The 14,950-nt window shown below is 39.4% G+C and overlaps 1 protein-coding gene across 1 annotated transcript in view; it reads right to left on the reverse strand.

The window, feature by feature from the left end:
• The window catches only part of CSMD1 (CUB and Sushi multiple domains 1), a 2,494,699-nt gene that overhangs the window by 82,663 nt on the left and 2,397,086 nt on the right, over positions 1–14,950 (reverse strand). Inside the window, exons 61-62 of the mRNA XM_040430026.1 lie at positions 9,421–9,594; positions 2,160–2,233 (exon numbers count right to left, since the gene is read on the reverse strand). Coding sequence (XP_040285960.1) covers positions 2,160–2,233; positions 9,421–9,594 — 248 coding nt within the window. The remainder of the gene's footprint in view (positions 1–2,159; positions 2,234–9,420; positions 9,595–14,950) is intronic.

Genomic DNA, 14,950 nt, shown 5'->3' on the forward strand with positions numbered 1-14,950 from the left:
ATATTTTCAAAAACAAAAAGGATATTTTTAGTGAAATTTTAAACATTTTTAGTGAATGTAATTAATAAATAATAATGTTCATTCATTTTTATTAAAACACGTTGTTGATTTGTGGCATCTCGAGTTACAAAGTACGTAACTTTTTTAACAGGCACATCTTTTTTTTTTACATAGTATTTTGGATTGTTCACAAGAACACTTCTTATATCCTTGACCTCCAAATGAGGATAATTTTCCTGCAATCTCACGCAGACTTAGGCTAGTTTGGGGAACTGTTTTGGTAAATGTTGCAGTAGCTATTTGAAGAGCGTCTCTAAGTAGCCAATCTTTTATCATTCCAACTGAGGTACCAATTTGGTATAATTTTTTTTTTTTATATCTAATACGTTCCCCACAATGTTATTTCCATCTAATGGGCCTCTATCTACCTTAGGTACATCCATTTTCATCATTTGCCTTAGGGATTTGATCAAATCTCCATTTTCATTATTTCCCTGCGACATATATATTTATAAAGCCCCATTTATCTCCTAAAAAGGCTCAAAATTGTTTACATACTAATTGAAATTTCAAAGAAGAATGCACTAAAAAATAGAAAATTTGCCTGGTCAGGGGATAATTGGACAGATCTTGATAAAATAATGTAACTTAATAATGACAACAGTAAGGGAGGTAGCAGCTAAATATTACTTTCATGCTTACTGTGGTTTCAATAGAAACAAATAAGAATAAAGAAGCATAAGAAATTGGATCCTAGACAATGTTTGCACTAATCTCTTTAAATAAACTTATATGTTAAAAATATGTACTTCTTTGAAAAAGACAGGTTATATTTCAAGGTGTTTATTCATATATATATAACTTATATTGCTTCCTGCTCCCACTGTTGATTTCCATGCAGCTGCTAACTTTGAAAGGATATTCAGAAACATCCTTATAGAGTTAAAGTGTAACTTTCATATTTTTTGCTAGTTTATTAGAGCTAGGCGGGGTATACCTGAGGTAGCCTGCCAATGATTGCCAAAATATCTGTTATTTCCTTATAATAACAGCTTTCATTAATGTTCCCTGTCCCTTTCCACTTGTCCCTTAACATACTGTTGCTAGGACTTTTCTGTCTTCCCTTTAGTATAAACAGAAGACAGACACTGCACACTGCTTGCCTGCATTAGGCTTCAGAGTGAGGAGTCGTGTCTCTCAGTAATCAGTAATCCAATTGGCTGTCAGGAAGCTGCTGGCTAAAGAAAGAGTGTATGTGAAGTGAGGGAATGCAGTTTTGGCCTTATAGAACTATCAGAGGAGCCATCATGAGAAGATCCTCATATTGTTGGGTTCAAAACAGCTTTAACTAAGTGAAAAGCTCAAGGAAAACAATGGTATGTGAAAAAAACAAAATATTGCTTTATGCATAATGGTGTAGCAGCAGTAACATATGCTAAATATTGATTTTTTATGAAAACATGACAGTTACACTTTAAGTTTGGACTGCCTGGACGTGAACAGGCAGTTCACAATTAGTTAAAGAATAAGGCGCAACAAAAACAAGTCTATAATTTAGAATTAAAATTTCAATAGATAAAAAAAATTGTTATAAATCTAGAAAGTGATATGGAAGCAAAAGAAAGGGGCGGGCGGGATATTAGTCAAGATACCCTGTCCATACATGGTGAGAAATTCATGTCAAGTTATATCACTTCTTGGCTGCAGGGGTTTTACTCTGGAAGGCACACAGTCCATCTGTGCATCTTCCATCTGCAGTTTTGCAAGAGGATGGCATTTTATTTTCACTTTAGGTAGGTAAAAGGCTGGATGGAACCCCAACCACTAGGTGGCTGTCAAAGAAGAAGTTGTACAAGTTTCTAGCTAACCACAAAAGATTAAATATAAGCAAGAGTAAAAATAAACTGAAAAAAATTGCTTATTGAAAATACATTACACCACCAATCATAGATTTTACTATTGCTAATGATATATCTAATGGTAACTGGATATATTTAGTTTAGTCTGTTTCATAATCACATAAACTCATTTAACTTTTATAAATAAAATAAAAAACATTTAAAAAATAAGCTTAAACAACCGAGCATTGGCAGAAAATCCATTGCTAATTATCCAAACTTTAGAACACTTAAACAGTGCTCATGAAATATATTCATTACCTCATAAGCCTTGGAACTGTTCTGTATGCCATAATGTGGTGTACCAGGGTCTCTGCAGGAGTTATGAGTTGGATCTGAAATACGTGCAAAAACTAAACATAAAACTAGGTTTCTATAGAAGCAGTCAATCACTTCAGTTTTTTCAGTTTGCAGTTCCAAGCATTCAATCAAAATTAAAATAAAATTGAGCAACTGAAATACAGGTTAAAACAACATTTCAGAAATAATATATTAAATGAGTTAAAATAATACAGATCATAAAACATGAAAACCATATGACCACTTTCAAAAACTTTTATTTCAAATACTGAAATTAAAAAGTTCATTTTAAATATTTAATAAAAAAAACAATTGGGGTAATTTATTTTAGCTCACTGCGCAAGGCTTTGGCATAAAAAAGTAGCTTGTTTTGTGACTTTTTAAATGTCTATGTGACTAAATTTCAGTACTGAAATACACCTAAATAAGGCATATATTTCAGGCAATGATGGCGGCTCAACAGTTAGTTGCGCTGCTATCTGTGACTTCGCCCTACTTGCGCCAGGTCTTAAATTGTGGGCGTGGCATAGGTAGGGAAGAGGACAGGCTGACAGGCTCGTCTCATTCACTATTTTCTACGCCTAAAATAGGCATAGAAAATAGTTTAAAATGTTAGACAGCTCGGAAGCTGTCTTACATTTAGAAATGGCACTGGATGAGCCGAAGTTATGAAGAGGCCTGCGCATCTTCATAACTTCCGCAGATCCATGTCCAGCACACGCCCTTTATCAACCCTTACGATACCGAAGGTTTTTTAGTTTTTGCGGTTTAATTTTTCTTCCCTATTTTCCTTGAGCCATAACTTTTTTATATTTCTAGTCACATAGCTGTATGAGGGCTTATTTTTGGAGGGATAGGTTGTACTTTCTAATGCCATCATTGATTATGGCATAAAATGTAGTATGGGCGTTTTCGGTCACAGTCATAAACATAATTTTTTAATTTTATTGTTATTTAGGTATTTATTTTTGAATTATGCGGAAAGGGGGGGTGATTTAAATTTAGATTTTTTAATTTTTTATATATATATTTTTTTTTGTGTGATGATTTTGTGGCTCATATATTAGCCTATAAATTATGTTTTTTAAATTTTTTATTTTGTTCTATCAGGGATTTTTAAAATGCCATTTAAACTCAATATTGCTCATTTATTATCCTGGCCTGCCATCAGGTGGCCAAAATAAGAATTGCATTATGAACACATTCAGCCTCGTCAGCAAGGCTAAAATTGTTCAGCTCAACTACTGATGCCCCAATTGGCCACACGGGGCATCGGTAGGAAGCCTGGGATAGCGAGCTTCCTGGTTTTTGCGCATTTAGATGCCGTGATCTCACTTGGTCACAGCATCTAAAGCATTTAATTACCACAATCGGCATTATTGCCGGTCACAGTAATTAGCCGCAGGTCTCTGCTTTTTGAAACAGCAGAGATCTGTCAGCCATGGTGCCTGCTGCACGTGCGAGCGGGCACCATGTTTACTCATCGTATCAGCTCCATACTGGTAGCGAACGGGTTAAGACTGGCATCTAAAAGGCCGATCCAAATATATGTGCCTCTATGTTTTTATGCAATTTTTTATGTTTTGATTTGTGGTATTGACTTAGCAGGAGCAAAATAAATAAATAAATACTTTGGCCAGACTATCAATTAAATTGTTTCACAAGTAAAAGAACTGAAAAGTTGTATTTTACTTTAAAATAAAGACAAAATTAGTTTGATAAATCAGGGACATATCCTTAACCCCTTAAGGACACGGCCATATTTCACATTAAGGACCAGGCGATTTTTTGCAAATCTGACCAGTGTCACTTTATGTGGTGATAATTTTAAAACGCTTTTACTTATCCAGGTCATTCTGTGAGTGTTTTTTCATCACATATTGTACTTCATGACACTGGTAAAATTGAGTCAAAAAAATTCATTTTTATTTATTAAAAAATACAAAATGTACCCAAATTTTGGAAAAATTAGCAAATTTCCAACTTTAAATTTCTCTACTTCAATAATACATAGTAATACCTCTAAAAATAGTTATTACTAGTTCAGGTTTGAAGTCACTTTGTGAGGCTTACATAATAGAAACCACCCAAAAATGACCCCATTCTAGAAACTACACCACGTAAGGTATTGAAAAGTAATTTTACAAACATTGTTAACCCTTTAGGTGCTCCACAAGAGTTATTGGCAAATGGAGATGAAATTTCAGAATTCAATTTTTTGGGCAAATTTTCAATTTTGACCCATTTTCTTCCATTAACAAAGCAAGGGTTAACAGCCAAACAAGAGTGTATCTTTATTGCCCTGACTCTGCCGTTTACAGAAACACCTCATATGTGGTCGTACACTACTGTACGACCACACGGCGGGCGTAGAGGGTAAGGAGCGCCGGGTTGGTTTTTGGAAGGCTGATTTTTATGGACCGGTTTAATTACACCGTGTCCTGTTTCAAGTCCCCCTGATGCACCCCTGGAGTAGCAACTCCCTAAAAGTGACCCCATCTAAGAAACTACACCCCTCAAGGTATTCAAAACTTATCTTACAAGCTATGTTAAAACTTTAGGTGCTCCACAAGAGTTATTGGAAAATGGAGATGAAATTTCAGAATTTAATATTTTTGCCAAATTTTCAATTTTAACCCATTTTTTCCACTAACAAAGCAAGGGTTAACAGCCAAACAAGACTGTATCTTTATTGCCCTGACTCTGCCGTTTACAGAAACACCCCATATGTGGTCGTACACTACTGTACGGCCACACGGCGGGGCGTAGAGGGAAAGGAGCGCAGGGTTGTTTTTTGGAAGGCTGATTTTTATGGACCGGTTTATTTATACAGTGTCCTGTTTCAAGCCCCCCTGATGCACCCCTGGAGTAGCAACTCCCTAAAAGTGACCCCATCTAAGAAACTACACCCCTCAAGGTATTCAAAACTTATCTTACAAGCTATGTTAAAACTTTAGGTGCTCCACAAGAGTTATTGGCAAATGGAGATGAAATTTCAGAATTTAATATTTTTGCCAAATTTTCAATTTTAACCCATTTTTTCCACTAACAAAGCAAGGGTTAACAGCCAAACAAGACTGTATCTCTATTGCCCTGACTCTGCCGTTTACAGAAACACCCCATATGTGGTCGTACACTACTGTACGGCCACACGGCGGGGGCGTAGCGGGAAAGAAGCAGCGTGTGGTTTATGGAAGGCTGATTTTTATGGACCAGTTTATTTGCACTGTGTCCTGTTTCAAGCCCCCCTGATGCACCCCTGGAGTAGAAACTCCCTAAAAGTGACCCCATTTTGGAAACTACGGGATAAAGTGGCGGCTTTGTTGGGACTATTTTTATGATACATATGATTTTTGGCTGCTCTATATTAAATTTTTGTGAGGTAAGGTTACCAAAAGTTGAAATTCTGAAATTTCTTCTCCATTTGACATTAACTGTTGAGGAACACCTAAAGGGTGAATAAAGTTTGTAAAATCAGTTTTGAATACCTTGCATCAGGGGGGCTTCAAAAGGGACATGGTGTCAATAAAAAAGGCCATCAAAATCGGCCTTTGAAAAACCATGTTGGTACTTTCCTTTTGCGCCCTGCCTTTTAGTGATATAGCAGTTTATGACCACAAATGTGGCGTTTCTGTAAACTGCAGTAACAGGGTAATAAATATTAAGTTTTGTTTGGTTGTTAACCCTTGCTTTGTTACCGGAAAAAACGGATTGAAATGGAAAAGTGCCAAAAATTGCTGTTTTGTCACAGTTTTTTTTATATTTTTTTGGACTGTGTTAATCTGGAGGGTTAGGTCATGGGGTATTTTTATAGAGGAGATTATTACCGATGCGGCGATACCTAATAAGTCAAGTTTTTTTACATTTATTTAGGTTTCAGACTATATTATCCTTTTTGACACAAAAAATTATCTTTGTATCTCTAAAGTCTAAGAGTCATTTTTTTTTTAGCCTATTGTATTAGGTAGGGGCTCATTTTTTGCGGAATGAGGGGACGGTTTTAATGGCACTATTTTTAATGGCACTATTTTGGGGGCTTTTTGATCGCTTGCTATTAAACTTTTTGTTATTTAAGGTGACAAAAAAAAATCTTTTTTTTGCACCTTTTTTTTGGGACCGTGGTAATCTGGGGAGTTAGGTCATGGAGTATTTTTATAGAGGAGATTATTGCCGACACGACAATACCTAATTTGTCTACTTTTTTTAAATTATTTTAGTTTTACAAACTTTTTGAACAAATTTTTTTTGGTGTCTCAAATCTGAGAACCATAGTTTTTATCAATTGTCAGTGGCTAAATGGAAAAGGGGATTATAAATTTAGTACTCCATGGAAGTGTGGTACTTCCTGAAGCAACCGTCAATGCAGAGGCCCGGATGATCGGGGCACGTGTCACACTGAGTGGTGGTGTCCGTCCGAATCCCCCTCCTGTGACACACTCTGCACTTTTTTGGGGTCTGTCCCTTCTTTCCAGTATGGGGGACCACACCTGGAAAGTGTTGGCCAGGGATGATCCGGGCGCCTCCAATTCCTGAGGTACTCCGGCCTGCTCTTTCCCGGTTAGAAAAGATCAGGGCCTTGAGGACTGCCTTTATAGAACTGCAGGAATTTCCCTGTGTTGCCAGCGCACTGGAACAGTACAAAAGAGTTGTACATGGCAACCTGCACCAAGTAGACGGCAACTTTTTTGTACCATGTCCACGTTTTGCGCATGGCATTATATGGCTTGAGGCCTTGATCAGAGAGATCAACTCCTCCCATATACCGATTGTAGTCGGCGATACAATCGGGCTTGAGGACCCTTGCCGCGGTAACTCGCACAGGGACAGGGGTGATGCCGTTACCGTGAATTGTGAACAGTACAAGGAAATCCCTCTTGTCCTTATATCTGACCAGCAGCAGGTTTCCACTGGTAAGGGCACGGGTCTCACCCCAGGGGATAGGTACTTGGAGGGGGTGGGTAGGGAGGCCGCGTTGATTTTTCCGCACGGTCCCATAAGCGGACGTGGATCTAGAGGCGAGGGACCTGAACAAGGGAATACTAGTATAAAAGTTATCCACGTAAAGGTGGTAACCCTTATCTAACAGTGCGTGCATAAGGTCCCACACAAGTTTCCCGCTAACACCCAGAGTGGGGGGACATTCTGGGGGTTGAATACGGGAATCTCGCCCCTCGTACACACAAAACTTGTAAGTGTACCCTGAGGTACTCTCACAAAATGAGTCTCCCCTTGAAAGCAATGAGAGACTCATCAACTGCGACCTCCCTTCCAGGTACGTAGGTACGAAGTGATCAATGACCAGCCTGATTTTGTACAGGCGGTCATAGGCAGGATCACCTCAGGGGGGACATGCTGCATTATCTGCATAATGCAGGCATTTCCGGATGGCCTCAAACAGGGAGCGTGTCATGGCTGTACTGTAGAGTGGGGTCTGGTAGAGGACGTCCCCACTCCAGTACAGCCTGGCACTAGGTTTTTTGACTAGGCCCATGTGCAGCACGAGGCCTTAAAACGTCCTCATCTCGGCTGCACTGACCAGTCACCAGCCCTAGCCAAAAAGGAGCCCGGTTTTTGAGCGACGAACTGTTGGGCGTACAGGTTCGTCTGCTCCACCATTAGATTTACCAGTTGGTCACTGAAAAAATGACTAAAAAAGTCGTATTCAGTGAAGCCCACTGTGTAAATCTGGATTCCTAGTTGTCCAACTAAATCAGGAATGGCGGGCTCAAAGTTCTCTGGGGTACACAGCCAAGTTCACCTGCAGGGGGCTCAGGTGAACTGACCTGATGGGCCGGAAAACTAGTACGAGCCCCAGAGCTGCTCGTACTAGGGTGGGTCACAGGGTCCCTAGCATTGAGGTCCCCTCGATCCGCCTGGTGGCGTCTCCGCCTCCTTGGGGGCTCATCATCACTTGATGAGGAGGAGGACGCGGATGACAAAAGGAACGTGCGGTCATCCTCGTCCTCACTGGGGCTCTTGGCCTCGAAGGCAAGGAGGGCGTATGCCTCCTCGGCCGAGAACATCCGGCGGGCCATAGGAAAGTGTGTGTCTGCGTGTGTGTGTGCGTGCATGTAAATCTTTATTAGGTGTGCGTGTGTGTGGGGGCATGGGTGTTCCCGGACTTTTCCCTAAACCTAACACGGAAAAATAACAAACAAAAAAATACCAGAAAAAAAAGAGCCCCAAAAAATGTGAAAAAGAAAAAAAAAAAAAAGATATTTCTCTCACCCAGCATGGGTATATGTAAAAAGACACCCCAAAACACATTGCCCAACTTCTCCTGAGTACGACGATACCACGTGTGTGACACTTTTTTGCAGCCTAGGTGGGCAAAGGGGCCCACATTCCAAAGAGCACCTTTAGGATTTCACAGGGCATTTTTTACATTTTTTGATTTCAAACTACTTCTCACGCATTAGGGCCCCTAAAATGCCAGGGCAGTATAACTACCCCACAAGTGACCCCATTTTGGAAAGAAGACACCCCAAGGTATTTCATGATGGGCATAGTGAGTTCATGGAAGTTTTTATTTTTTGTCACAAGTTAATGGAATATGAGACTTTGTAAGAAAAAATAATAATAATTTTCCGCTAACTTGCGACAAAAAATAAAAAGTTCTATGAACTCACTATGCCCATCAGCGAATACCTTAGGGTGTCTACTTTCCGAAATGGGGTCATTTGTGGGGGGTTTCTACTGTCTGGGCATTGTAGAACCTCAGGAAACATGACAGGTGCTCAGAAAGTCAGAGCTGCTTCAAAAAGCGGAAATTCAATTTTTTTTTTACCATAGATTGTAAACGCTGTAACTTTTACCCAAACCTTTTTTTTTTTTACCCAAACATTTTTTTTTATCAAAGACATGTAGAACAATAAATGTAGAGAAAAATGTATATATAGATGTTTTTTGGAAAAATTTTTACAACTGAAAGTGAAAAATGTAATTTTTTTGCAAACATTTCGTTAAATTTCGATTAATAACAAAAAAAAGTAAAAATGTCAGCAGCAATGAAATACCACCAAATGAAAGCTCTATTAGTGAGAAGAAAAGGAGGTAAATATTCATTTGGGTGGTAAGTTGCATGACCGAGCAATAAACCGTGAAAGTAGTGTAGTGCAGAATTGTAAAAAGTGGTCTGGTCATTAAGGGTGTTTAAGCTAGTGGGGCTGAGGTGGTTAAAGACAAGTCATGCCAGTATTTTGTTAATGTAGAATGCACATACCAATGCAGGTTGGCTGAATACCACTCCATGTTCCATCGAACTGGCAAATTCTTCTAGATGAACCCACTAAAATAAATGGTGGTCTACACTGATAGGAAATTTCTGATTTATATGTAAAACTTCTTCCAATAGCTTTTCCCTCAGCTGGAGTTCCAGGATCTCCACAAAACACAGCTGAAATGAAGCAAATATCAGTTAAACATTCTGATATCACATTTAGGTGATAACTGTATATCCAGCAATTATCTATCTATCTATCTATCTATCTGAAGTTTATTTAATATTCAGAATAATTATAAGAAAAGTATTACTTTCTTAGTTTCTCTTATTTATTCTCCAAAGATAAAGAAAATGTATTAATTGTATTTAAAGTTTGTGGATAGCCTTAGCCTAAAACATGTGAATACATTTATCATACACTAAAATGTCTTTACAGTGGTTGTCCAATCAAATAATACATTTTTTAAACACCTCATCATTCCTGTTTCATTGCTTCCCTGGTCTCCTATCAGTTTCTGTTCTTTCTATCACAGAGATGACACATCATCATGATAGAAGAATGGTGTAGCCAATCAGTGGCTTCAGCAGTGACTCAGTGGTGGCTACAGTCACAAATTGGTTGCCAGTCAGTCACATAGTTTTGGCATTTCATGGCCAGTGCAGGAAGAAAATAGACTGTTGAGAATATAGTGGGTATCATTTTTTTTTTACTTTACACCATTGAAAGCTTTTTTTTTTTTAATTGTGAGGTTGGACAACTACCTAAATACAATATGTATATAAGCTGATGAATGCAGGGAAATTAGGTATTCTGTACATTAGTGGCACATATACTATTTTTCTTTTAACCCCCTAACAGTTTGGCAAAAGGACTTAACAGTTCAGCTTGAGCAGAGTTTGGCTAGCAGGGTGCTATAGGAGGGCTGCTTTAACCTTTCAACAGTTGGGATTGGTAGCAGCTAGAAAAATGGGTCTCATTTTGTTTGAAAACTGAAAATCTATGCTCTAAAACAATGATTGCAGCATTATATCCTCGACATAGGGAGGTACAACTTTAAGAAAATGGGTCAGTAGTAAATTGGGTGAGAAGCTAAAAGTGAATTCAGTTTATTATCTGCTTTCACTTTTTTACACAATTTCTAAAGGCTGTATCTACCGTATCTGCTCATAGCAGTTAATGTTTAGATTAAAAGCTTTCAAACAAGATCAGGCCCTGCTACAGATCCCAAGATATGAAGGGTTAAAACTTCCCTCCTGATTGAGTTGGTTGTTATCTCAGAAAGCCTGGAAAGGGGGAAGGCGGGTGTCTTAGTGGGGATCAGACAGATTGCAGGAAAGAGAGAAAAAACATCCTTTCTCATGACCCCAAAGAAAAGGTAACATGGACTTTTATTCATATTACTTTTCTCCCTCTCATCCATCAATCAGAAAGCGTACTTGCTTTTATCCAGTGAAGGATTTCTAATCTATGCCAAATTAGGCTGCATATTGATGCCATGACCCAGAAGTTTACCAGTATCAGGATTATGGCATCAAATAAGTCACATCAAACACTTATACCCCAAAAACATAAACGTCAATAAAGCCTCTATTTTAAACTGTTCCTCCTGTCCATATCCTATCTTTACCACACAATATGCGGACTGCTCCTTTATGGATACTCAATAAATGTTACAGTAATAGGGATATTAATTATCACTAGAGAGGAATATTTAACTAAGTGTTCTGAGTCTTGGAATGCAGCGACAAAAACAGTTTATTTTGAACAAAACATGTGGTATTATGCAACTATTATAACTAGAGAAAAGCGAATTTAAGCTGACGAAGTGGAATTTGATCCAAATTTCAGGAAAAATTCGATTTGCACCAAAGCCGAATTTCCTGGCGATTCATTACTAAAATGGCTGCTGCACGTGTGAGGATATGGAGTAAGGAACTCTGGGAATGCAGGATCACCCATAATGCCATGCATGCAGCCAATCAGCAGCCAGCCAGCCCTGTGATGTCACAGCCCTATACATAGCCTCAGCCATCTTGTATTCTGCCATTATCCAATGCACTTAGTGCAGGGAGAGACGTCAGCAGGTGCTAGGGACTGTGGTAGAAAAAACTTCATTGTACTAAAAAAACGATTTACAAGTTCAGGGAAAGATTATTCAAGGTGTAGGGAAAGGACAGGGAGGAAGCATTCCACAGCATTTATATTGAACAGGGTTCAGTAGGTGAGGTTACAGCCTGGGTAATAGTAACAATCCTATTACACCTTGCCGCACTGACTGGGGACCCAAATTGCCATTATACAGCTCTGTAATTCCAGCAAACAGTTTTTGTTATTGGGGTGTTACAGCCATTAACAGGGTTTATTACAAGGAAATATTTATATGTCTTATTTGCCCTTGTGCAGTGCAGTTATATGTTCAAAAGCATTTTTTGGCTTGTATTAGTGGGAAAAGAAAAATATATTTGTTGTTCAGCAGTGCAGTTATATGTTCTAAAGCCCTTTTTTGTGTGTATTAGTGGGGGGAAAAAAGGCCTTATTAGCCGTTGTGTGGTGAAGTTAGAAGATTTAGGACTTTTTTGGGGTATCTTAATTTCCTTTTTATTTATTTGATCTAACAGTATGTCAGAAAGAGAAGTGCCAGGCTCTACACAGGAGAGTGGCAGAGGCCTAAATGCAGAAGAGTAAGGGGCCGTGGCAGCAGGGGTCACTTCGAGAGGACTGAGCTCCCAGTGTCAGCTAGCAGTCATGTCGTGACCAGCAACCCAGCGGTTCTTAAGTGGTTGACCCGATCTTCGACTTTGTCACAAGTGACATCAGACACCCCCCAGCCAAGAGTCAGTGGGTTCGTAAAACACAACACTTAGTTGGCATGGCCCGGTAGCAGGCCTTGTGCCCTCACCTGTCCTCAACCTGCCTCTGTCTTTTTCTTTTCCCTGAGCCAGAGAAATATTGTATGCTGTGGGGGCTCAGCTCCACTATATAGTTAGGGCGAGCTACTAGAAGACAGTCAGCACTGGCAAGCCAAGATGTGGAGGAGATATCCACTGCATCCTCCACTAGGCGGGCAAGTAGTAAAGAGGAGAGTGGCGTGGGAGCTGGTGTTGCGGGCAGTCAGGCTCCTGACCCAGAGACGGTTGAGGAGGACTTCAATGATGTGCAGACAGTACTCGATGATGATAATGTAGCTGATCGCACTTGGGAGCCGGGTGACGAAGGGGGACCCCGGACCCGAAACCGAACAGTTCCGTAAAAGTTCGGGTTCGGTGTTCGGCGCTTTCTTGGTGCTTTTTGAAAGGCTGCACAGCAGCCAATCAACAAACAAGCGTCATACTACTTGCCCCAAGAGGCCATCACAGCCATGTATACTAATGGAATGGCTGTGATTGGCCAGAGCAGCATGTGACCCAGGCTCTATATAAGCTTGAGTCACGTAGCGCTGCACGTCACTCTGCTGTTACAAGTGTAGGGAGAGGATGCTGCTGGACTTGTGACTTCAGGGAGAGTATAGGAGAGAATCTAACTCAGCCATCTATCTAGAAATAGTTGTGTGGGTGCAGGACACAATCGTTTTACCCTGCCCTGAGGCCATTGACCCAAAAAAAAATAATACTTTTAGAATTCTGTTAGTTAGGTGGGTGGCGGCAGGGGCGGCGGCCATTTTATGCATGCTCAGTGCACCAGCAATGCATCTGAGCTTTTGGGACATTGCAAATCACCATTTTTTGGGGGGCAAACTACAACATCTGGATTAGTCAGTGTGCAATTTAAGGTAGAAATACACCCATCATTTTCTGTGGTTTGAAAAAAACACTTTAAAAAAATATATATATTTTCCAGATCTGCAAGTGTTAAATTCAAGTTTAATATATACAGCTTTCATATTCTGTTACCAAAAAAAGACTTTTTTGGCAATCTACAACATTTGTATTAGTCAGTGTGCAATTTAAGCTAGAAATACACCCATCGTTTTCTGTGGTTTGAAAAACACACTTTTTTTTTTTTTTTAAACCCTGTATTTTCCATATCTGCAAGTGTTAAATTCAAGTTTAATATATACAGCTTTCATATTCTGTTACCAAAAAAAGACTTTTTTGGAAATCTACAACATCTGTATTAGTCAGTGTGCAATTTAAGGTAGAAATACACTCATCATTTTCTGTGGTTTGAAAAACACACTTTTAAAAAAAAAAAACTGTATTTTCCAGATCTGCAAGTGTTAAATTCAAGTTTAATATATATATCTTTCATATTTCTGTTACCAAAAAAACCCACAATTTTGGAAATCTACAACATCTTGATTAGTCAGTGTGCAATTTAAGCTAGAAATACACCCATCATTTTCTGGGGTTTCAAAAACACGCTTTTTTGACAAAAAACACTATTTTCAGGCCTTGCAGCATCAGCATGTGTGAAATTGCCGGCTTATATACTGCTGTCAAATTCAGTTGTTAAACAAACACTCGTTTGGGCACAAAAAATTTAGTTGGCAGCCTTTGATGCAGATGTCATTGTAAGATACATCCTTAATACATTTGGGTTACATTCAGAGATTTTAAATACCGCCATTTGTTGCACCAATATTGAATTCAGGCCTACACTGGTTCAGGCCCTGTGAGATACTCCCTCTACATACAGGGGTTTGATTCAGGGATTTGAAATACAGCCATTTTAAATACAGCCATTTTGGGCAAAGAAATATTGAATTCAGGCCTACACTGGTTCAGACCGTATGAGAAACTCCCTCTACATACAGGAGTTTGATTCAAGGATTTGCAATATAGCCATTTTTAATACAGCCAATTTGTGCAAATAAATATTTACTTCAGGCCTACACTGGTTCAGGCCCGGTGAGATACTCCCTCTACATACAGGGGTTTGATTCAGGGATTTGAAATACAGCCATTTGAAATACAGCCATTTTGTGCAAAGATATATTTACTTCAGGCCCACATTGGTTCAGGCCCTGTGAGAAACTCCCTCTACATACAGGGGTTTGATTCAGGGATTTGAAATACAGCTATTTGAAATACAGCCATTTGAAATAGAGCCATTTTGGGCAAAGAAATATTTAATTTAGGCCTACACTGGTTCAGACCATGTGAGATACACCCTTTGCATACTGTCATTCTATTCTACTATTAATTTAACACCCATTTAGGGCAAGATCCTAAATTTGGAAAATATGAGGAGAGCGTCAAATAAGGGACGTGGCCCAGGTCATGGTGCTGCTGGTGGAGCTCCTGTTGCAGGGAGAGGATGTGGTAGATCTGTGCCAGCTACACGCACAAGTGAAACACCTTCCTCAGGTGCGAGTAGGCAACAAAACCTTCAGCTGTATTTGGTCGGGCCTAATGCTGCTCTACGAATGGTGAGGCTTAAACAAGTATAGGTGATAGTAGATTGGGTTGCTGACAGTCGATCCAGTTCCTTCACATTGTCTCCCACCCAGTCTCCTGCTGAAAGACCACAGGTGGCACCTGCAGCCGATGTTCATCAGTATTTCACCTCACCCCCTTGCAAATCAGCCAA

Source organism: Bufo bufo, chromosome 4, assembly GCF_905171765.1.
Source record: "Bufo bufo chromosome 4, aBufBuf1.1, whole genome shotgun sequence".
In the NCBI taxonomy this organism is placed as follows: Eukaryota; Metazoa; Chordata; class Amphibia; order Anura; family Bufonidae; genus Bufo; species Bufo bufo.